This window comes from Eptatretus burgeri, chromosome 9 (assembly GCF_056783735.1).
Source record: "Eptatretus burgeri isolate ZD-2024b chromosome 9, Ebu_testis_v1, whole genome shotgun sequence".
Classification (NCBI taxonomy): Eukaryota; Metazoa; Chordata; class Myxini; order Myxiniformes; family Myxinidae; genus Eptatretus; species Eptatretus burgeri.
Window position 1 is genome coordinate 68,139,148 of NC_140969.1, and position 23,203 is coordinate 68,162,350.

The window sequence follows — 23,203 nt, forward strand, 5'->3', positions numbered from 1 at the left end:
AGATTATAGATCTGCAGCAATGACTTCGAACTTAATTCAGGCCGTTATTGGTAGGATCACATTCCTTATGGGGCCAGAGAGGGACAACTCAAAAGTGGAGCTGCAAAAAGGTTGTTGGGTAGAAATGCCTTCTATAGACACCAAGTACCACGTAGACAAACCTGTCAACAATGTACTTCAGTCACATCCACATTGTCAGCTTTCCGAGCAAGCCAACCGATTGCGAGCCTTGCGAGCAGCAAGCCAACCGATTGCGAGCCTTGCGAGCAGCAAGCCAACCGATTGCGAGCCTTGCGAGCAGCAAGCCAACCGATTGCGAGCATTGCGAGCAGCAAGCCAACCGATTGCGAGCAGCAAGCCAACCGATTGCGAGCAGCAAGCCAACCGATTGCGAGCCTTGCGAGCAGCAAGCCAACCGATTGCGAGCCTTGCGAGCCTTGCGAGCAGCAAGCCAACCGATTGCGAGCCTTGCGAGCAGCAAGCCAACCGATTGCGAGCCTTGCGAGCCTTGCGAGCAGCAAGCCAACCGACTGCGAGCCTTGCGAGCAGCAAGCCAGCCGACTGCGAGCCTTCGAGCAAGCCAGCCGACTGCGAGCTTTCCGAGCAAGCCAGCCGACTGCGAGCTTTCCGAGCAAGCCAGCCGACTGCGAGCTTTCCGAGCAAGCCAGCCGACTGCGAGCTTTCCGAGCAAGCCAGCCGACTGCGAGCTTTCCGAGCAAGCCAGCCGACTGCGAGCTTTCCGAGCAAGCCAGCCGACTGCCAGCTTTCCGAGCAAGCCAGCCGACTGCCAGCTTTCCGAGCAAGCCAGCCGACTGCCAGCTTTCCGAGCAAGCCAGCCGACTGCCAGCTTTCCGAGCAAGCCAGCCGACTGCCAGCTTTCCGAGCAAGCCAACCGACTGTCAGCTTTCCGAGCAAGCCAACCGACTGCCAGCTTTCCGACCACGCGAACCGACTGCCAGCTTTCCGACCACGCGAACCGATTGTCAGCTTTCTAACCAGGTCAGGTCAGGTATGGGAGCATGCGCCAGAGCAGCGTGTCGCTGCGTCCACTTTCCGCCGGTCCTCCAGGGGCCTCCATCTGGCCATCCCCCAGGCAGATGCCTGGCCCATCCCCATCTCCTTGAGATGCCGATCAACCGGCTGCAACCACGAGGCATGTGGTCGGCCCATTGCCCTCCTCCACTCAAGAGACTCCCTCACTGAGAGAATCTGGTGAGCAGGATCAGCATCAGGAAAATGAGCCACATATCCATACAGCCGCAGCTGACGCTCACGGATTATGCAGGTAACAAATCTCATTTGTCTCAGCAACCGCTCGTTGGACACAAAGTCCGACCAGCAATAGCCAAGGATTCTCCCAAGAGACCTGGTACCAAAGGAATTAAGTCTCCGTCTCAGTTCCTTGGTCATCGTCCAACTCTCACATGCATAGAGCAAGACTGGAAGCACCAAGGACCTGAAGACTCGGACTTTGGTCCTCCCGCACAGGAACCGGCAGCACCACACCCCATTATCCAGTGAATCCACGACTCCCCAGGCCCGACCCAGACGTCTATTGACATTTGACTCTCAGCCAGCGGAGACATGAATATCACTGCCAAGGCAAGTGAATCTCTCCACGACCCTAACATCCTCACCACAAACAGGCACAGACAGGACAGCAGCATCCAAGATGTCATTGAAAGCCTGGATCTTAGTTTTGACCCAGGAAACCCAAAATCCCAGTGGCTCAGACTCCTCATTCAGCACCTTGAGGGCCCCCAAAAGGATATCTAAAGTCTCCGCAAAGATGACTGCCTCATCTGCGAAATTAAGGTCAGAGATCTTGACATTCCCAAACGATGCACCGCAGCTTGATCTCTCCGACATCCTCCCTAGAATCCAGTCCATAAAAGTGCTGAAAAGTGTGGGGGCCAGTGCACACCCCCTGACGAACTCCAGTAACAACTGGAAATACGTCAGAGATGGTACCACCACATCTCACAGCACTCTCAATACCAGAGTAGAGTTCAGACATCAGACTGATCAGTTTTGGTGGCACCCCATGAAGACCAACAATCCTCCAGAGGGCATCCCGATTCACTGAATCAAACGCTTTACAGAGATCAACATAAGCTGCAAGCAGCCCCTGCCGAAACTCTCGTCTGTGTTCGGTGAGGACCCGAAGAGCAAGGATACGGTCAATTGTTGACCTCTGGTGTAAAGCCTGACTGCTCTGGATGCTGGTGCCCAAGCAGATGGTGGCGAACCCTATCAAGAATTATCCGAGCAAAGACCTTGCCCGCACTGAGAGCAGCGTCACCCCTCGGTCGTTGCAGTCTTGGCAATCACCCTTCCCTTTCCAGAGAGGCACAACAAGGCCCCTCTTCCAGTCAGTTGGGATGATGCCTGTGTTCCAGGCAGAGCACAGAACTGCATGCAACAACATGAGTGCAGCATTTCCACCAGCCTTGAGAAGTTCAGCATGGATGCCACAGATCCCTGGAGCTTTACCCCATTTCAACCGGTTCACCGCAGCCTGTGTTTCCAGAAGCGAAGGTGGACCACAGTTGATTGGAGGGTCAGCAACAGGGATTGTAACACCCCTGACGTCCAACTCGATAGCTGGTGGATCAGCCTGGTACAACCGCTCAAAGTAACCGGCCCAGCGGGCCTTCACTTCAGACTCCTCTGTCAAGAGCTTACCACCCTCTGCGGTCACTGCAGTACACCGAGGGATGGGCTTGGATGAAGGCAATGTGTGAATTCCCCTGTAAGTGGAACGAGAATCACTTGACCACAGGTGATGCTCTACCCCCTCACAGATTCCTCGCACATCGGCCTCCTTGTCCACCCTCAGCGCATGTACAGTTTTGCGCCTCAGCTCCCTGAACAGCTCAGCTCTGCCATTCAGCCTGGCCCTGCGACTCTGGTCAATGGTATTCAGTATCCCTTGAGACAAAATTCTTCTTTGCCCTTTCGTGAGTTCCAAGACATCCACCGGAAACATCAAGGACAGTGGTCTTGAAGGCACTACATAACTCTTCAGGACCTCCCAAAGCACCCAGACCGCCAAATCTCCACTTAGCTTGTTCGCAAACTCCTCAGCTACCGCCTCATCCTTGAGCTTGCCACCATCCAGCCGAGGCTGGGATGGTACCATCCTCCTGGATTTAAGGTGCAACTTGAGAGTTGCAACAACAAGCCGGTGGTCAGTATTGAAGTCAGCACTCCGGGAGACCCTGCAGTTCTGGATCATCCTCCAGCGACCATCAACGAGGACATGGTCAATCTCCTTTGCCACACCGCCAGGGTTGGAATACCAAGTCCAGTGATGAGCTTGTGGGCACTGAAACCATGAACCGGCCACCCTAAGTCCATGACTTCTTGCAAAGTCAAGGAACTTGGTGCTCTTCATGTTCACAGTTCCTGACCCATGGGGATCAGTGCTGGATTAACCATTCGGCAGACGAGGCATGTGCCTTAGGGCCAGCCAAAAATTCTGGCCAAAAATTATTTTCACATTAAATATTTGTCTTTTTTTGTATTAAATATTTTGTTCTTGAATCAGTTCATCTTTTTGTCTGGGGTCCATTTCCATGAGCCCGATATCTAATTTAAATTTTTCAGGCCATTCTCTAAAATTTCAAAATGTGCCTTAGGGCCAGCCGAGGCTTAATCCGGCACTGATGGGGACCAACACACATCTCATAACCATCCCTATCAGTTCCAGTCAGTGCATCGAAATCCCCCAAGACTAGAAGTGTATCTCGTCTGGGGCAGTGATCAACCACAGACTCGAGCGTGGCATAGAATGCATCCTTCATGGTGAGATCACTCGCCTCAATCGGAGCATCAACAGAGACCAGGGAAATGACACCCAAGGAGTGACGAATTCTTGGTCTCATAATACGCTCGTTGAACGGTGTTACCTGAATTATCATTGGAGTCAGCTTATTGGACACAGCTACAGCAACTCCTTGGGCATGGTAACCATCAAAGCGACCAGACCAATAGTAGGTGTAACCACCCGCCATGATCTCGCCGCAATCTGGTCTCCAAACCTCAGAGTGCTGCAATACCTATGTCCAAACACTTGAGCTCAGATGATAACAGAGACAGGTGATCAACCTCTCTTTGGGAGAGGACATTCCAGGCACCCACCCGAAGGGACCGCCTCAGGTTAACCCAAGGAGACGGCCGTCTGGTGGACGACACCTCAGCATCAATCTGACCCGGGAATGTTACCCCGTGGTTTCCCTCCTATCATCAAAGATTGGGGGTCCCGAAGGCTTTGCCCCAATCCCGTCATCCAGTGAGCTGCCCTGCAAAGGGAAGCTGCACAGGAGGTACTCCCACGGAGTGGGTTTTCAGATTTCTTTGCGTTTTTGTGTTTTACGGAATTAAGGGTTTTACGGTGGCCGGAGTAAAAATTCTGCCACCAACCTCCCCATAAGAAGTAACCCAACTGCAGGAGGACGTCCACAGACACAGTTGGGCACGAGATATGGATGGCCGTTGGCTCACAAGGAGCTCCTCCATCCTTTGACAAGTTTTCCTTTTTAATCCTGCTGGGTGTCCATATCCAAACACCCTCCTCACCAAAAAACCTGGTGGGGGAGAGGGTTTAGTCGCCGATAACCCGACCATGGAACAGGTTAGTACAGGTTTACATGGTACCTGTAGCAAGTCACAGATCTGATCTGGCTTGACCTTTCCAACCACGCCAACCGATTGTCGGCTTTCCAACCACGCCAACCGATTGTCGGCTTTCCAACCACGCCAACCGATTGTCGGCTTTCCAACCACGCCAACCGATTGTCGGCTTTCCAACCACGCCAACCGATTGTCGGCTTTCCAACCACGCAATCCAATTGTCCGTTTTCCAACCACGCCAACCGAATGTCAGCTTTCTAACCACGCCAACCGATTGTCAGCTTTCCAACCAAGCTAACAGAGTGCCAGCTTTCCAACGGTACCACTTTTATTATCATGAACACAATGGATACACACACCCTTCTCATTTTAGTGATAGAGGATTATAAAGTGAAATTCAATTAGGAGAAATTTAAATTGCTCCCAACTTAAATTTGTCTCAACTCAAGTTTATATTTTGCAGGAATGAATATACAGGAAAGGAAACAAAGCGTTGCATTCGTGCAAATTGATGGAATATTTAGAATAGTAAGGTTCAGGCCACGATTTTGTTTTGTGCCATTTTGCAATGTTCGCGCCATTCCAGCCCCCATCCCCACAAAAATATTAATAATAATATTTTTAAATGGTAATTTAAACAAAAAAGTCACTATAAACTATGTGGTTCCTGGGAGAGGTTCACAAATTTTAACCACATACTTGTTTAAAGACCAGTGTTACATGTACCTTGAAATAGTCCAACAGTTCTGCTGTGACAGAATAAGGAGCTCCAATGATGGCTTGGGAGACATACTGTTTGAGAGAGAGGAAGGGTGAAGAGATAATTAGATCAGATCACACAAAAGCTAGATTAGGATCCAACAAAAAGTCAGACAGATAAAAGCATGATACAATTAGAACGGCACTCCGTACAATGCATACCTCCACCAGAATGAACAGTTTACGTTTTGTATCCCACTGATGGGCCAGATCTGAAGCAATATCTAAATCGGCTCGTTCTTGTCAGGTTGCCAACTCATCCACCTAGTTTTATCATAATCTGTCCGCAACGGTTTGAAATATCATGAGTTGCTGCATATTGTACTTGGCCCCATCTCTCAATGGTGAAGAATCACTTTTTAAAATTCTCGTATCTGGATCCGGATCTTCAACTAAATCGAATCAATTAGTTTTTGTCACACAGAACCTGTCCAACAAATTTAGTCAGAATCCGTCCATCACTTTTTGAGATATCCTGCTCAGAGGCAAAGACAGACAGGCAGGGGTGAAAACATTACCTCTGCCAAGCTGAACAGTTTACATTTTGTATCCCACTGATAGGCTGAATCTGCATCCGCATCTTCACCAAAATCGGATCAATTTGTCCTTGGCATCTACCCAACCTGTCCACGAATGTTCGTCTGAATATGTGCATAATATTTTGAGATATCGTTTTTGGCCCCATCTCTGAATGGTGAAGAATCTATATGTTACTAAAACTCATCTTGAATGTATGTATGTTCCCGAAATACAGCCAAAACAGTACACGATAGCGCAAAAAGTTTCGGCCCACCTTACTCACCATTCTTATGCAGTTTCAAGTTTCATTCAAATCGGGCAACGAAAAAATGATTAAAAAATCAATTCCCAATTCCGTCAAGTACTCTTCGGGAGAATTTGATCAATGCAAACAACCTCAGCGGTATAGTTTGCTGGAGCTATTTTTTTTTTTTTCTTGAAATGATTTATTTAAAAATCTCAAACATTTAGTATAGACAAAGAACGATTTATTTTTAAGCATCAAATAAACATCGCTATTTTGATCTAATACTTCCGTGTTCATTAATAAATAAAATTGTGTTTAGAAGATTATGTACAATAATTCTACGATTTTCTTGTCTCCGTTTTTTTTTCACATTGACGTGCAATATAAAGTTTCGTTCAAATTGGGCAACGAACAAAATTAAAAAATCAATTCCCGATTCAGTCAAGTACTCTTCAGGATTGTTTGATCAATGCAAACAACCTCAGCGGTATAGTTTGCTGGAGCTATCTTTTTTCTTAAATGATTTTTTAGTTCGCCTGTTCGAAGAACAGAGAGCTATAGCGATACTCCCGGCGTGAGCGTCAGCGTGAGCGTGAAAATGTTAAAGTTTTTGGTGCAAGTTATTTTTTCCTTTCTAATGTTTTTATCTACCACACTTTTTTTTATACGCCCGATGTATATATATATATATATATATATATATATGCGCGTATTATGCGATACCAGTTGTCCGTCCGTCCGTCTGTCTGTCTGTCTGTCTGTCCATCCGTTCCTGTCCACACTAACTCCCAAAGTTTTCAACTTTCACGTTTCATATTTGGTACATAGGTACAGACTGTGGAGACGGTGTGTCGCGACATGTTCGTCATCTAAAGTGGTTGCCATGGCAACCGGGATGCTGTTTTCCATCCGTTCCTGTCCGCACTCTAACTCCCAAAGTTTTCAACTTTCACGTTTCATATTTGGTACATAGGTACAGACTGTGGAGACGGTGTGTCGCGACTTACGTCAGTCATCTAAAGTGGTTGCCATGGCAACCAGGATGCTGTTTCCGTCCATTCCTCTCCGCACTCTAACTCCCAAAGTTTTCAACTTTCACGTTTCATATTTGGTACATAGGGAAGAAAACTGCATGGCAGACTTGGAACGTCTTTGATGATGTTTCTGAAACATTCACCAATCTCAGCCAGGATCCAACATTGATTCGTGATCTTGACTTTTTTGAAGTTTTTTTTTTTTTCAAATTCTTCAAAATTTGGATTTTCAAATGGCCAATCAGGCAGATTTGATTAGAATCCCCTGGAGAACAAATGCGCCAGATTTGATGCTTGTGTCATCATTTGCACGATTCCTCTCAAAAATTGCTGATTATCTGCCCCACTACAACTTAACCACCAAGTTTAATCGAAATCAATCCATAATGTTTTGAGATATCCTGCTCACAGACAAACAAACAACCAGACAAATAGACAGAGATGAAAACAACCTCCGTCCGCCTTCAGTGGCGGAGGTAAATATTAAAATGTTATTAGTTATATAATCTTGTACTCCAAAATTTAAGAATACAGATCACAAATACAACCACCTGCTCCTCCTTTGTGTGCAGCACAAGGCTGCGGGGTAGTTTCATTGGCTGAAGGTGTGGCTGTGCCACTGATGCCCCCATTACCATTACACTGGTACTCATTTTGCTGACTTCAGAAGGATGACAGGCCGAGTCAAACTACAATCATGAGGTGATAAAACAGACACCACACAAGCTGTGCTCCCATTGACCAATCGGCGCTGGAAAGTCGGGCATAAAATCCCATCGTGGAGATCACTCACCCGACAGGCCAGCACACTCAGAGTTCGCTCGTGAATGTTCATAATGGGGTAGTTCTTGCCTTTGTAACGATTCACCTCCTGCCAGGGGAAAAAAAGATTTATAACAGCAACCAACAATAAAAACGATCAATGCTGGTTTGATACCCTCTGTCTTTAAATCTGAGAAGAAATAATAAACAATGATGTAAATAAGATCCATGTGTACATTGTCCATATGCAAGAAAGCACATTTTGATCGACATACCTCCTTTCCTGTTTCTATGGTCACGAGGACACACATTTTAACACAAACACTTGTTTTGGCATCACCACTTGGCTAATAACATCTTGCTTACCATAAATTGAAAGCCATTAAAGCGACACGAAATAATGAAAGAAAGAAAATGCAGATGAAGCATATAAAATCGCCAGAAAAATTTTCCTGAACCATCAATACATTTATGAAAATGAGATGAAGCAAAAGTAATCCACAAACCCGACTTGTTCTCCCTAGCATACACAGCACACACAATTCGAAAACCCCCTCTCCTCCTCTTCCCCCTACACTTGCTTTGGAGGAAGTAGTGATTCTCAACAATCTGACCTTAGATTTGCTCTGAATAGGTCTCTACCAAATTGGTCACAGATGAACAGTACTCCCCCCCACCCCAGCATATTATGACGTGACCAGTGGCTAATCAACAAGCTGGACCCAATCGCAGAGGTCGGTTTGCCCGAACAGTTAAGTAACGTACAGTGCACCTATATAAATTTGTGCACGGAATTTGTTGATTTTACTGCTAAGGAGCACCAGACGTGATGCAACTCAGATCGAAACAATGAATAAAAAATAATTTGACAATTGTTATTGTAATAACAGCAGGCCACAAATAAGGTGTGAACGGAAGTCCAACACGACATGAAGATTCGTGATGAACACATTCGATTAATAAATAAGTCCTTTCTTGCTTCACATTAAACCAGGAAAGCAGGATTTACAAAGACAGAAAGGAAGGGAAAACGAGGGATATCCCTGTTCCTCTGTATCCCTGGGTGACCATGTGGCTCAAATGGCCATTTTCAAAGAGCCTCTTCATTTCGATTATCCTCATCCACGGAACAAGGAGTGTTGTCATGCAACATGGCATTGGTGTCCATCATAGACATGAAGTAAATTGCGCTTTAATCACTTTTTTGTAAACAGAGTTATGGCTCGTGAAATAGCGAGAACACAGAATGGATCAGGACACAACAGACCAAAACGAATCGAGGGAGAAGGGGTTAATGCTAACAGCAGGGTCAATGGAGAAAATCAACAAACAACAAAGGATGAGGGGTAAGGGAGAATGCATGCATGGGGGTGGATAGGATAGAAACAAAAGCAAACTCTCAGGAAGGAGGAACTTCCTGAGAAAAAAACACGAGAAAAACAGAGGGTGCAAAACAAGAAAGGATGCGGGAGAAGAGAGAGACTGACCGGTCTGTAATGGCAAAGTGATAGGCCCATAGACTCAGCTTCATCGTGGGAGATTCCAATAATCTTGAAGGCCTTAGTTTCCATGGCGTCAAGCTTAGCAAGGTGAGGTATAGGTGCCATCCCAGAGGGGAGAGCAGTACTCCATCAAGCTGCAAATGAAAGCCTCATCAGTGGATAGGAGTTCAGGTGTGCCAAGGAAGAACTTTGCATGACAGAGGGTGCCAAGTCGGCGAGTGGCTTTGGAGGCCAACTTTTAAGTGTGGTTTGCCCAAGAAAGACCATGACTGATGGTGAAACAGGAGTTTGAGTGACTGAACTTCTTTGACTGGATTGTTAAGGAGGAGATGGAAGTGTTTGTCAGACTGTCCTTTCAGAGAGAGAAAGTGAGAATATGAGATTTGGCTGGATTGAAAGACCAATTCCAATTGTTTGACCAGCTTGTGATTTTGTCAAAGTTTGAAGATAGAGGCTCTTAAGAGCCTGAGACTTACCTGTCTGAAGGATCAGGGATATCATTTCAAAGGGTGGTGTCATCAGCAGAGTCCAGAGATCTTTGATGAATATTAGGACGAGGATGTGGCCAAGAACACTACTTGGGGGCACTCCAGCCTTGTCAAGATTCCATTGATCAACCAATTGGAGCAAACGAAGAGTATGAGACATTGGTGGGGAAGTTAATCATCACCAAATCCAGAAAGGAGGATTTGCCATTTAGAGAAATCCGCGTTGGAAAGTTAACAGATTGAGTCAGTCTCAGGATCACAAGTCCTTTGCTGAAGTGCCATGGCTGGTGAGAGAAGTACCAACACCATGGCAATTTGTATGATGATAATTGAAATCGCTACATATGAGGAAGAGAGAATTGGGATGAGTGGTTAAAAGGTGATCCATGTTGTCCGAGAGAGAGATGTAGATGGAGTCATTATTATTATTCATATACAATAAATAGGGATCCAGAGGACTGGCAGGATGGCTTTGAGGCACACTCGCCTCCAGGCTGTCTAGCCTGGGTTCGATTCCCGACCCAGCTATAAACTGTCAGTCTGTGTTTCACAGACAGGGTGATTCATCAATCCGTGTTCCGTCCCTCAGATGGACGTTAAACCGGGCATCCATTGGTGGACATTGAAGATCCCACAATGTACTTTGCGAATAGTCGGCGAGCTATCGCCGGCACCATGGCGAAATTACAAATTTCTGCGCTAATTCGTCGAACGTCAGGCTTGGCCAGCCAGTTCTCAGGCCAAGCTTCCACACGGAAAGTGGGATAATGGTGGCCGTTAAGGAATAAGAAGAGGAAGAAAAAAAAGGAGGTAATAAATAGGAACCCATATACATTACTGGATTAATTACACTCCTCACACAAGTCAACCAATATCCTCTTGTGCTGTTATCTTTTAACCAATTATCCTCTTCGCAAACATTTCCTCATGACCTTGCAAAAAAATTTTTTATTAACAATATTATTACCTATGTAACGTTACTGTGTTTGTGTCGATTCCATTCCAAACATGAAAGCTGAAGGAAAATGATGATATCATAGATTTCATACATTTTCTGTAAATGATGCTGGTATGTATGAAAGAGTGACCATTTTGAATGTTTCATTCACGGTTAAAAACACACACTTGGTAATGGTAAGTTAACCACAGGATAGTATCGACAATTGAGGTAGCAAACTTACTCTTGAGCCATTTAGTCTGGGTTTGATTCTTGACCGGACTATAAACTGTTATGTCTTTTTGGCACTTTGCATGTAAGGCATTGCACCATCCCGCATATTGACCTCAAGCTGGGTGTCCTATATGCCACGGTGTCTTTCACGAAGAGTTGGCAAGTTATCACCGGCACCTTGAACAAATTACAAATTCCTACCCTGACCAATTGACAATGGTAAATGTCCCAGCACATTCCTTGCCATGAGAAAGTGTCAGTGCTGCTGAAAGTCTTGAAGCTGGAGATGAAGCACCACCAATAATAAAGCAAGTATTCCATTTTGTGTTTGTTACAAGTTTTGCACTATACCTACTTTAAATGGTAAACATTTATAAACAGTGCATAGCTTTTTCAGAAGGTTCCCACCTGATCATAGTGCAGGCCAACTATGATGTAGGGGTTTTCACATTGTACTGCCACAGCCATCAAAAAGTCCAGAAGGCCCACATCTGCGTGCACATGGACACATCAAGTGGTTCATCACACCTCAAACTTGTATTTCATGTGAACAGATTGGCAGTTGTAAAGAAGAACCAGTCTTGCTGGTCTCGATTTGCTCCAACAAAGGGTTTAACAGCCACATCATCAGCCTCCCCTTCCTGCCCATGGCGGTTAGCATCCCTCAATCAACATCTTGTTGATTTAATTTTTTTTTTTAAGCATGATGCTTCGGTGATATTTTGTACAAACTGAGAAAAGATACATTTCTCGGTTCGAGCTCCAAACAAATTTGAAGGAGTGTGTTATTTCTATCAAATGTTGATAAAAATACTTGTGAATTCAACAAATGAAAGCAAATTATGGAGATTTATTTAACCACAATTTAATCCATGCACAAACACTGAACTTGCATCATGCCTGAAAATACATTTGTCCAAACTATGCATATCAACCCATGTGAGAGATGAGCGATTTGAAAGGTTCATCTCCATTTCACTCCACAATATGAAGCAAAAGAGTGAAACGAGGATCAAGGAAGGATTTTAAAGAAAGGGTGAGATGACGGAAACAAATATCAGGGGTCAAGGAGAGGAGTGAAACATTAAAAGGTCAGGAGGCAGGACTATCTTAGGTGGGATAACGTTATTTAACTTCCATGAGCCTCGACCATGTAAAAAAGAAAAAGTGTCAAACGCATCATATCTGGGGAGGAGGGGTTGGGGTTGGGTGAAATGTCAAAGAACAAAGATTGTGCGTGATGAAAGGAATGTGGGAAGAAGGGGAAAATAAGGAAAGATAACACTTTAATAAATATTAATGCATAAAGAAAATGGAGAAATGGCACGAAATTGTGAAATACAGAGAAAACTGTTGGGATAAGAGAATCAAATAAATGAAAAGTGTTCCTTGATCCCATTGGGTGCTAATGCACCAGGTTTGGAAATCAATTTCAGTTCCTTTCGTTGATGCTTTCTCATTTAGCAAAATCCATTGCTTGGCTTATTTACCGATGCAGTCTTAATCACAACTAGTATTCCTTGTTATAGAAAATGAAGATTTGACCACAGTTTGGTTACAAATTAGAACTGCAGGTCATCATCAGTACTAGGGTGCAGGTACACCTCCATTGCAGCATCACTGTAGAGTAGGGCATTGATTGTGAACTGTTTTTGGAAAGCTTGTGCAGTTCAGTTCCATTGTGATGCAAATATAGTTTTTCACATTTTGAACAGTTGCACTGAAGAGTTATCGAGTTGATGTTTCATGACATTATCACACAATTACAGGAAACCAATGATACATTATTTGTACACCATTCATGTGAAACACAAACTATTATTCCCAGCATTATTGTTACCACAATTGTTAAGTTCTCTTGTTTAACAACTGACAGTTTGTAAGCTTGTTAAACACATTTATATAAATTCCTTGAAGTTTTTCAATAGTTTCTGGATGTGTTCTCGTATTTATAAGTTGGCAAATATGAAGAAGTCTCGGGAGGACTATTTTCCACTCAACTTGCTGAGTTTGTTTGGGAAAATGTCGAAAACAAAAGTAGCGTTTCATTTATTAATTTTCATCCAAAAGGGAATTATTGGACAAAAAAATAAATCACCATAAGTGTCCACTAATCGTGTGTGTTTGCTTTTTGCGTTCGTAAGTCGCAAAGAAAATGACTCACGAAACAAATCAAATGCTCCAGGAACGTAAATAACGGTGTCCTCTGACCGTGGCTCCTCTCCTGATGAAAACTGCCAGATCCGTTGTGACGTTTGAAAGAAACGAGACCCCTGGAACAGCAGAGAACCTGACTTGAAACTAGATGTTAAACTAAAAAGAATAAACTGATGTGAATGTGTCAATGGATACGTCTTCATTATATTGTGAAAGAGAGAGAACAATAACGAACACATCAGATCCTTATAACTCGAGTTATATGATCTGCAAAATGATTTTCAAAGGGCACATGAACTTTGACCTGTTCAATCTAAAATTGAATGAGTTTATCTTTGTATTACAGTCCATAAACATCAAGTATGGTTGAAATCTCTTTAGTGGTTCATAAGTTTTAGCATCAACACAGAATTTCAATGAAAGAGCATGTGACCATTGGCCTTTGACCTTTTGAACCCAATATTTAATCAGGTAATCTTTGTATTACAGTCCTTTGTGTTGCCACGTTTGGTCAAAACCCCTTTAGCGGTTCACAAGTCATCACGGTAATGAAAATCAGTTGCTTTCAGCTGAAGGTCACATGACCTTTGACCCTTTGAACCAAAAATTGAATCGGTTCATTTTGCTTCATTATACACTTTTCTACCAAGTTTGGTCAAAATCCCTTCAATGGTTCACACATTATCGCATCAAAAATTGATCATGACCGGATTGCAGCGAGATAATGGTGGGTGGTTACACCTACTATTGGTCTGGTCGCTCTGATGGTTACCATACTCAAGGAGTTGCTGTAGCTGTGTCCAATAAGCTGACCCCGATGATAATTGAGGTAACACCGGTCAACGAGCGTATGAGACTAAGGATTCGTCACTCCTTAGGTGTCATTTCCCTGGTCTCTGTCTATGCTCCGACTGAGGCGAGTGACTTCACCGTGAAGGGCACTTTCTACGCCACGCTCGAGTCTGTGGTTGATCAGTGCCCCAGACGAGATACACTTCTAGTCTTGGGGGATTTCAATGCATCGACTGGAACCGATAGGGATGGTTATGAGACGTGTGTTGGTCCCCATGGGTCAGGAACTATGAATCAGAATAGCACTAAGTTCCTTGACTTTGCAAGAAGTCATGGACTTAAGGTGGCCGGTTCATGGTTTCAGCGCCCACAAGCTCATCGCTGGACTTGGTATTCCAACGTTGGCGGTGTGGCAAAGGAGATTGACCATGTCCTCGTTGACGGTCGCTGGAGGATGATCCAGAACTGCAGGGTCTACCGGAGTGCTCAGTTCCTCAATACTGACCACCGGCTTGTTGTAGCAACTCTAAAGCTGCACCTTAAATCCTGGAGAATGGCACCATCCCAGCCGAGGCTGGATGTTGGCAAGCTCAAGGATGAGAGAGTGGCTGAGGAGTTTGCGAACAGGCTGAGTGGACATTTGGGTTCTGGGTGCTTTGGCAGGTCCTGAAGAGTTATGGATTACCTTCAAGACCACCGTCCTTGATGTTGCCGGTGGATGTCTTGGAACTCACCGCAGGGCAAAGAAGAATTTTGTCTCTCAAGGGACACTGGATACCATTGACCAGAGTCGCAGGGCCAGGCTGAATGGCAGAGCTGAGCTGTTCAGGGAGCTGAGGCGTAAAACTGTACGTGCACTAAGGGTGGACAAGGAGGCCTATGTGCGAGGAATCTGTGAGGGGGTAGAGCATCACCTGTGGACAGGTGATTCTCGTCCCGCTTACAGGGGAATTCGCGCATTGCGTTCATCCAAGACGAGAGTTTCGGCAGGGGCTGCTTGCAGCTTATGTTGATCTCTGTAAAGCGTTTGATTCACTGAATCGGGATGCCCTCGGGAGGATTCTTGGTCTTCATGGGGTGCCACCAAAACTGATCGATCTGATGTCTGAACTCTACTCTGGTACTGAGAGTGCTGTGAAGTGTGGTGGTACCATCTCTGACTTATTTCCAGTTGTTACTGGAGTTCGTCAGGGGTGTGTACTGGCCCCCACACTTTTCAGCACTTGTATGGACTGGATTCTAGGGAGGATGTCGGAAAGATCAAGCTGCGGTGCATCGTTTGGGAATGTCAAGATCTCGGACCTTGATTTCGCAGATGATGCAGTCATCTTTGCGGAAACTTTAGATATCCTTTTGGGGTCCCTCGAGGTGCTGAATGAGGAGTCGGAGCCGCTGGGATTACGGGTTTCTTGGGTCAAAACTCAGATCCAGGCTTTCAATGACATATTGGATGCTGCTGTCCTGTCTGTGTCTGTTTGTGGTGAGGATATTGAGGTTGTGGAGAGATTCACTTGCCTTGGCAGTGATATTCATGTCTCTGCTGGCTGTGAGTCAGAGGTCAACAGACATCTGGGTCGGGCCTGGGGAGTCATGGATTCATTGGATCATGGGGTGTGGCGCTGCCGGTACCTGTGCGGGAGGGCGAAAGTCCGAGTCTTCAGGTCCTTGGTGCTTCCAGTCTTGCTCTCTGGATGCGAGACTTGGACTCTGACCAAGGATTTGAGACAGAGACTTAATTCCTTTGGTACCAGGTCTCTTCGCAGAATCCTTGGCTATCGCTGGTCAGATTTTATGTCCAACGAGCGGTTGCTGAGAGAGACTCGGATGAGATTTGTTACCTGCATGGTCCGTGAGCGTCAGTTGCGGCTGTATGGACATGTGGCTTGTTTTCCTGACGCTGATCCTGCTCACCAGATTCTCTCAGTGAGGGAGTCTCGTGAGTGGAGGAGGCCAATGGGCCGACCACGTTCCTAGTGGTTGCAGCAGGTTGACCAGCATCTCAAGGAGATGGGGATAGGCCTGGCATCTGCCTGGGGGAAGGCCAGACGGAGGCCCCTGGAGTACCGGCGGAAAGTGGACGCAGCGACGCGCTGTTCTGGCACATGCTCCCATACCTGACCTGACATGGTGAGGCAGGGCACTGGCAGCAGAACAATGCACGCACACATTTTGGGACATTTTATTGGACACACGACGACTTCTGCCTTGGTAAGCAGAGACCGGATTTCTTTTCTCCCTGAATGATCTGCTGGGTACCCTTGTCTCGAGTGTTTAATTGTTAAATAATGCATAGTGATAAGCATCTGCTCTGTATTTTTCTATAACTGCTTGTTGAATTATTTATTTGTTTGAGATTATTTTGATTGATTTGAATTCATCCATTTACACCACAAGGAAATAAAAAGTTCTTCAGTTTATTTATTTTTCTTGTTAATAAATTCCTTGTTGACGTTTCAACCTGTCCGCGCTTGTCCTTTCCTTCAATTGATCCAGCATTGTCCGAAGCAAGGTAGACTGAGAGATAATTCCCAAACGAACTGGGAGGCACCAGCGGTAAACGCTCCGCCGCATGACTTAATATCTAATCAAGATCAGATTGGTGCATCGCTGAGGGCACGTCCCCCGTTCAGGAGGCCACGTGGCCTCGAGTTAAACGGCAAATTAGACGGTGGGCACTGGAACTCGTGGTCAACTGATTGGCGTTCGTGGTTGTTAAGCAACCAACCGTACCATGAAGTAAATTGTGAGCGGTGGCCCCAGGTCCGGCTCTTCCGAGGAGAAACGAGGATTCACCCCCTCTTAATACACTCGGTACCCGTAACAATATTTTCTCCAAGTAATGATAAACGCAAGGCTTTTGAGTGCCAAAAAGTGTTCAAGTATATAATTCAATTGAAATAAAATAAAGATTTAAAAGGTTGTAGAAAAAAATTTAAAACCACCTTATTTAACATGTTACATTAGTTTGTTACAACACTCGTGCCTGTTTGCATCCTTTATGTCATTTTATTCCATGAATTTTCTTTTATGCAGGTACAACAGGATTAAACAACAAAAATAACCTATCTTGGCATTGGTCTGTAATACTCACTTTACTGAAGTTGTTGGTATGCTTCGTGTACTCAGAGCTATCATCCTGCTAAAACACACCACACACACCTTTTTGAGGAGAATGCCTTCACCTGTGCAGAACATCCATAATATTTGGTTTTACGTAAACGACATTTTTGGAAAGAAATGTGCTATCGTCCACCTTATCATGCATGCAGATTTGTGGTGAAGGATTTGTTTTTTGTTTTTTAATTATTCAGGTGCAAACATGCAAAAAAGGCAAAATATCAAATTGAATATAAACATAAATTATCAAACATCTACAAAAATCCCAGCAGCTTTGATATTCATTCCAAAACTGCTGGGATTTTCACAGAAAAAAATTACTTGGAGTTTATCTCCCGAAAGATCCCTTAATAAAACAACTAGAATGTGAGACCCGTCACTTCGCTGATGGGAATACCAATCTTTGCGCAATTGCTTTAAAAAAAGCCGGTTGTTAATGGGAAGAAAAAGGCGGTGTAAAGATACCGGCCTAGGTATACACTCGGGGAACAAGGAGGGAGAGAGTGTTAATGGGATATTCATCACAACCTTTTTATATGCTGAATTCCAAATAATATACAACACTAATTCTGGACAACAAAGATTTTGCTACTGGGGTGAAAACATATGTTATCGACTAAATCGAGTATGCTGATTTTGAATCTGGTCAGAATTTTCTCAGCACGTCAGGATTTTGAGTTATACATATGGTCCAATTACAGTAGCTTGCCAGGTGGGTGATTTTGAGTAATCTTAAATTATAATTTTTTGTCTGGTTTCAATAATAGCAATACAACTGTTGGAGAATATTATTACCTTCGCAAACTTTGTTGCGAAGATTATGTTTTGATCGCTGTGTATTTATTTATTTATTTGTGAATATGTGCGTTTGTTATTCGCATAACTCCAAAAGTATTGAACTGAATCGCAGCAAATTTAGTGGGATGATTGGTTATTATCCGAGGACCATTTGATTAGATTTTGGGAGCGATCGGGTCAAAGGTCAAGGTCATGAAAAGGTCAAAATCGTCTTTTTACCATAGCGCGGTCAATTTGTATCCAATTTGCATGCAGCTAATGCCAAAATGTTCAGAATTCAATGCCCCATCTTGTGATATGTGACATGACACAATGACGTAATAACCCTTATTAGCGGTTGGGAGTCAAAGGTCAGGAGGGGGGGGGGGGTCACAACATTGCAAAATGTGCGGTTTTCATCATAACACGGTCAATTCTTATCCGATTTGCATGAAACCAACACCAAAATGTTGACTGTTCTGTTCCCCACACTCTAATACCAGTTACACAATTAAGAGTACAAAGGTCAAGGTCATGAAAAGGTCAAAATCGTCATTTTGCCATAGTGCGGTCGATTTTTATCCCATTTGCATGCAAACAATGCCAAAATGTTGTGAATTCAATGCCCAATCTTGTGATATACGATATGACACAATGACGTCATTACCTTTGTTAGCGGTTTGGGTCAAAGGTCAGGGGGGGTCAACGACCTTTATTATAACGCGGTCAATTCTTATACAATTTGCATGCAAGTAGATTCAAAATGTTTGGAATTCAATTCCCTATCCTGTGATGTGTAATATTTGATTTCTTATCATGTGACCAGTTGTCATCAGATTGACTTGATACCGACACCCAAAAAGGTCAGGGAGTTCATACAGAAATTGTACAATGTACGTGAATCAGTGTCAAACAGCAGGAAATTTAATGTTTTTAAGCCATCATAACACATACGAGATAGCAGATGTGGTATGGGATTAAATACCCTCACAATCAACGGTTCCTGGGGGGGGGGGGGGCAAAATGTAGCGTTGGCGAAGGTATGCGCTCTACTGAGTGCCCGTTCTAGTTTCTCATAAAAGAACTTTAGAATGCAGTTTGAATTATTAAAAAATGGATGAAAAATGACCAAGCCCCAGATCCGAGCACTGATGTGTGAACCCGAGTTCAAAAATAAACTGAACCCACTTGAGTTTGCAGCATGGGAAGCATTTGTGTTGTGTTGGTTGTGCAGAACTTTCTTGGGAACCATAGAGCTGAACAGGAGGATGCAGAATGAGTGGACAACATGCTAAAGGCCTATCAGCGAATGGGCTGTAGGATGTCTCTTAAAATGCACTTCTTGCATTCTCATCTTGATTTCTTCACACCTAATCTGGGTGAGGTAAGCGAGGGGAATGGCAAAAGGTTCCACCAAGACATTTCGGTCATGGAAACTAGGTATCAAGGCCTGTTCAACCCAAACATGATGGGTGATTACTGCTGGTTCCTACAACGGGAGACCAATTCCACACACAAGAACAAATGCCTCACACACTTCTGAACACGTCTGAACAGTGCCTACAATGACTATATTGAAAGGAAGAGTGTAAACTTGAAGTGTTGTTTCTGAATCACTTACAATGGGCCAGAATTCCTTTCAAGTTTATACCCTTCCTAAGATTACCATATTCTAATGTTTTAATAACATTTCTCTGCAACTTGTAAGTTCTTGGTTTGTATATTACACATTATACACGGAGATCAATCATTGTTATCTAAACTAGTACGTGCCCATACGTGCAAAAAAAAAAAAAAAAAAAAAAAAAAAAAAACTTTCAGACCGCTTTCCAGAAACAACCACACAGGCCGTTCCTTCGCTCTCGCGTGCCCGTACGTACGTGGCCGTTTCAGCTGCACAACGCCTTACCTTGTCACGCGCATAGCGTCGCGTGTCAAGCGAGCAGCTCGTGCTTCGTCAGATTCCATTGCGTGTGCACGATGCGCAGCTTCGTTCCTTCGCTGTCGTAAATGACGACTGGATTGGGGCATTGTGTTTAAGAAAATCGAGAAAGAAAGAATACAGTAAGTCGATAAATCGAGAAAGAATATAGTAAGTCGTCACTATCCGGAAGTCTGGAAGTTAAGTCCTCACTGTCCGGAAGTTCGCATATAGCAGTTACGATCATTCGCAATTTAGTTTTAATGGCCAATTATTCAATTAGCGCCAACGTATTTTGCCTTTTTGCAATGTTATCGCAAGGAAAAACACAAAGAGAAGAGAAAAAAGGAAAAAAAAACAAAAAACATACGTGCAGAACACCCCCCCGCCCCCCAAAAGAAAAAAACTTTAAAACAATCACACAGGCCGTTCCTTCGCTCTCGTAAACGACGACTGGATTGGGGCATTGTGTTTATCTATAAATGCGCATAAGAAATCGAGAAATTATTAGAATACAGTAAGTCATCACTATCCGGAAGTCCGTACGTTGTAATGGGGAACGTGGCTGAGAATCTCTTCCCCATCGGCCACGCCTACGCAGCAACGTGTCTTGTCATTGGTTGGTAAATAAATGGCCATAACTTGGGAAGCACTTGTCCGATTAATATCAAACCTTGAAAAGGCACATACTCAGGTCCCCAGCAATATATCTGGCAAGTTTCAATGAGATCGGACCAGTGGTTGTCGAGAAACAGCGGTCACACACACACAGACACACACAGATTGCTGGAATTATAGGTAGAATGTGATGTGAAAGTAATTACTAAGCACTGATATTACATGTACAATGTGGTGATCTGAAATAATAAAGTATATAATACAGCATGCTGGGTATCATTAATACATATACATATTTTGAAAACCTGATGCGCTGGATAAATTCTGACTACAGATTTGAAAACTGACACATATTTAGCCAATAACACCTGCATTTCCCTTCGTAGCAGGTGAAAATTTTTTTTTTGTTGTTGCCCAGTATTAGGAATACAGTAAAATGGAATATTGAATATAGCAAGCGTTTCTGAATCTAATCGAAATGAGAAATGCATTTCAACGAGACTCACCATTATTATTAGTGAAAAAGAATATGAAGGAGGAAGAGATTTTGTAAGTATTCGGCGATGGCGGGATTCGCACCCTACTCTTGACAGCCAAATGGTGAAGTTTCGGCGTCACTTAACAGCACCGCAGTCTCCGGGATTATAACGCCGGCTAGTTCGGCACAGGTCTCGGGTCACGGCCTCGGATCACGATACCAACGTACACCTGTGCCTTGCCAGTTGGGGAAATAGACCCCAGCTACAGACTGGATTTGTCAGAGACCGAGCGACGTCTGCCAGTCCGTAGCCCGTTTGGTTTTAAATACAAATCGAACAATTGTTCCTCAGCACGGCACGAATAAACTCAATGCGCCAACTTTCATATGAATCAGCCAGATTTATTGGGGACAAATCAGGGAACACGACCGACACAAGAAAAACATTCACGAACGTTATAATTAATCTATAACCCGCCCTTAACTAGGGAGCTATGGATTACGGGTTTCGAAGGGAACCCTAGCGAGATAAACCTTAGACAACATGCAGACAAGACACAGAGTACTTGGTGATGCCTCATGGACGAGAGGAAAAGTGTCAAAGGCACGAATGCAGCTCGTGACAAGCCGATGTCGTCGGATTCGAGCAGGGTAATTCCACATAATAATGGACATGAAGCATAAAATTTGAAAATGTATTTTTCAAAAGGATTTCTGTTGGACGGTGTTTAGTTCGGTCTGCATTTTCATAATTTATGCGATATTTACTCCGTGAATGATGTCACGTGATTTGGTGGCCATCTTGAAAGAACTGCCTCAACGTCTTCCAACGGTAAGTCATTCTGTCTGTTATCATTTTGTCGAAAATATGGCTATTTGATGAATGTTTTAATCCGAAGTAGTATTCGCTGATGAATATTACTGATATAGGATCAGGCTGTAACTACTCAACATATTTGGTCCATTTCTCTCTGTGCCTATAGATCAACATCAACGAGGCATATGCAAGCAATGAGGCTTGTACAAGCTGTGAGACAACCAAATGTTCGCTGATGTATGTAAGAGATTGTATAGATATCATAAAATGCACCCCAGCATTGACTGTCCAATATGTGATCGCATGGGTTACGTCCGTTACATTGCTGAGTTACGTCCATTACAGTGAACTTTTCAAAATATTTTAACAAACAACAGACAGATCGTATCGTTGGAATATAGAAAGTATGCTACTAATGCTTAGTTTGCTTACCGTGAATGAAAGGTACACCACAAATTCGTTATTTTGCAGGATTTCAGAATTGTGCTATGGCCAGTTTTAGTTGTGTCCATTTCGCCTCTTAAATGTTGATTTTTGCTTTAGTAGTAGACTACACAGTGGGGTTTGTACCAATATCAGAAAGCCATAGAGACTAATTATGATATGTAATAAAGAAACTCTGTAATATGGCCAACCTTTTCAAAATTTCGACATTAGTGATGCAATTTTGGTCTCAATGTTACGTCCGTGACGCTGGAATTACCCAGCACCCAGCTCGAGCATGCAGCGTGGCAAAATGGCGCTCATACTCCTTCTCCCGGCACCGCTTACGCAATATCATCAGCGCATTCAGCCCCCGTAAGGTCGACGGCACAAGAGCAGAAGATCCACGGTGTGCTCCAGCTGGCTTTTCACAAGGTCCAGCATACAAATCCAGGCCTGGCCTGCTCACCAGATCAGGCCAAATCGGGGTGTTGGGCTTCGCAGGCGGATCGGCGGGATGGAAAGACGTGTCGAGCCGTGCCGTGAGTTGGGACAGTCAGAGGCTACGTCACTGGACTCTGGATGAACCTGTCGATGACCTCCTCATAAAAGTCGATCGCCGACTCCCCTCATGCAATTCCTCCTGCCTTCCTGGGGCTCGCTCTTCTCACGAAAGCCGATCGCATAAAACCCTCATGCAGTTCCTCTTACTGCCGATCGCCCGACTCGACGCTCAGGCAGTTCCTCCTGCCTTCCTGGGGCTCGCTCTTCTCACGAAAGCAGATCCCAGACTCAAAGCAGCCAGTTCCTTTCGCCTTTCGGGGTGGCCTTTTCATGAAAGCCGATCGCAAAAACCCTCATGCAGTTCCTCTTACTGCCGATCGCCCGACTGACACAGCCATCCCTTATACAGCAGATCGCGCCTCGACACTCAGGCAGTTACTCTCTTGTCTTCCCGGTGCTCGCTCTCTGGACGCTCCCCCGGG

At 44.5% G+C, this 23,203-nt stretch overlaps 2 protein-coding genes across 4 annotated transcripts in view; one reads left to right on the forward strand and one right to left on the reverse strand.

Annotated features, from left to right (window-relative positions):
* Positions 1-23,203, reverse strand: part of PCYT2 (phosphate cytidylyltransferase 2, ethanolamine) — a 46,389-nt gene that overhangs the window by 5,520 nt on the left and 17,666 nt on the right. For 2 of the 3 annotated variants that reach the window (XM_085895545.1, XM_085895547.1), the window contains exons 6-10: positions 17,158-17,205; positions 13,282-13,390; positions 11,526-11,608; positions 7,988-8,065; positions 5,362-5,427 (exon numbers count right to left, since the gene is read on the reverse strand). In XM_085895545.1, the coding sequence (XP_085751671.1) occupies positions 5,362-5,427; positions 7,988-8,065; positions 11,526-11,608; positions 13,282-13,390; positions 17,158-17,205 (384 nt within the window). The remainder of the gene's footprint in view (positions 1-5,361; positions 5,428-7,987; positions 8,066-11,525; positions 11,609-13,281; positions 13,391-17,157; positions 17,206-23,203) is intronic. The other variant, XM_085895546.1, reaches the window with a different exon arrangement.
* LOC147020287 (uncharacterized) overlaps positions 20-23,203 on the forward strand; it is a 31,879-nt gene continuing 8,695 nt past the window's right edge. Inside the window, exon 1 of the mRNA XM_085895543.1 lies at positions 20-22,031. Within this exon, the coding sequence (XP_085751669.1) occupies positions 20-1,216 (1,197 nt within the window). The 3' untranslated portion in view covers positions 1,217-22,031. The remainder of the gene's footprint in view (positions 22,032-23,203) is intronic.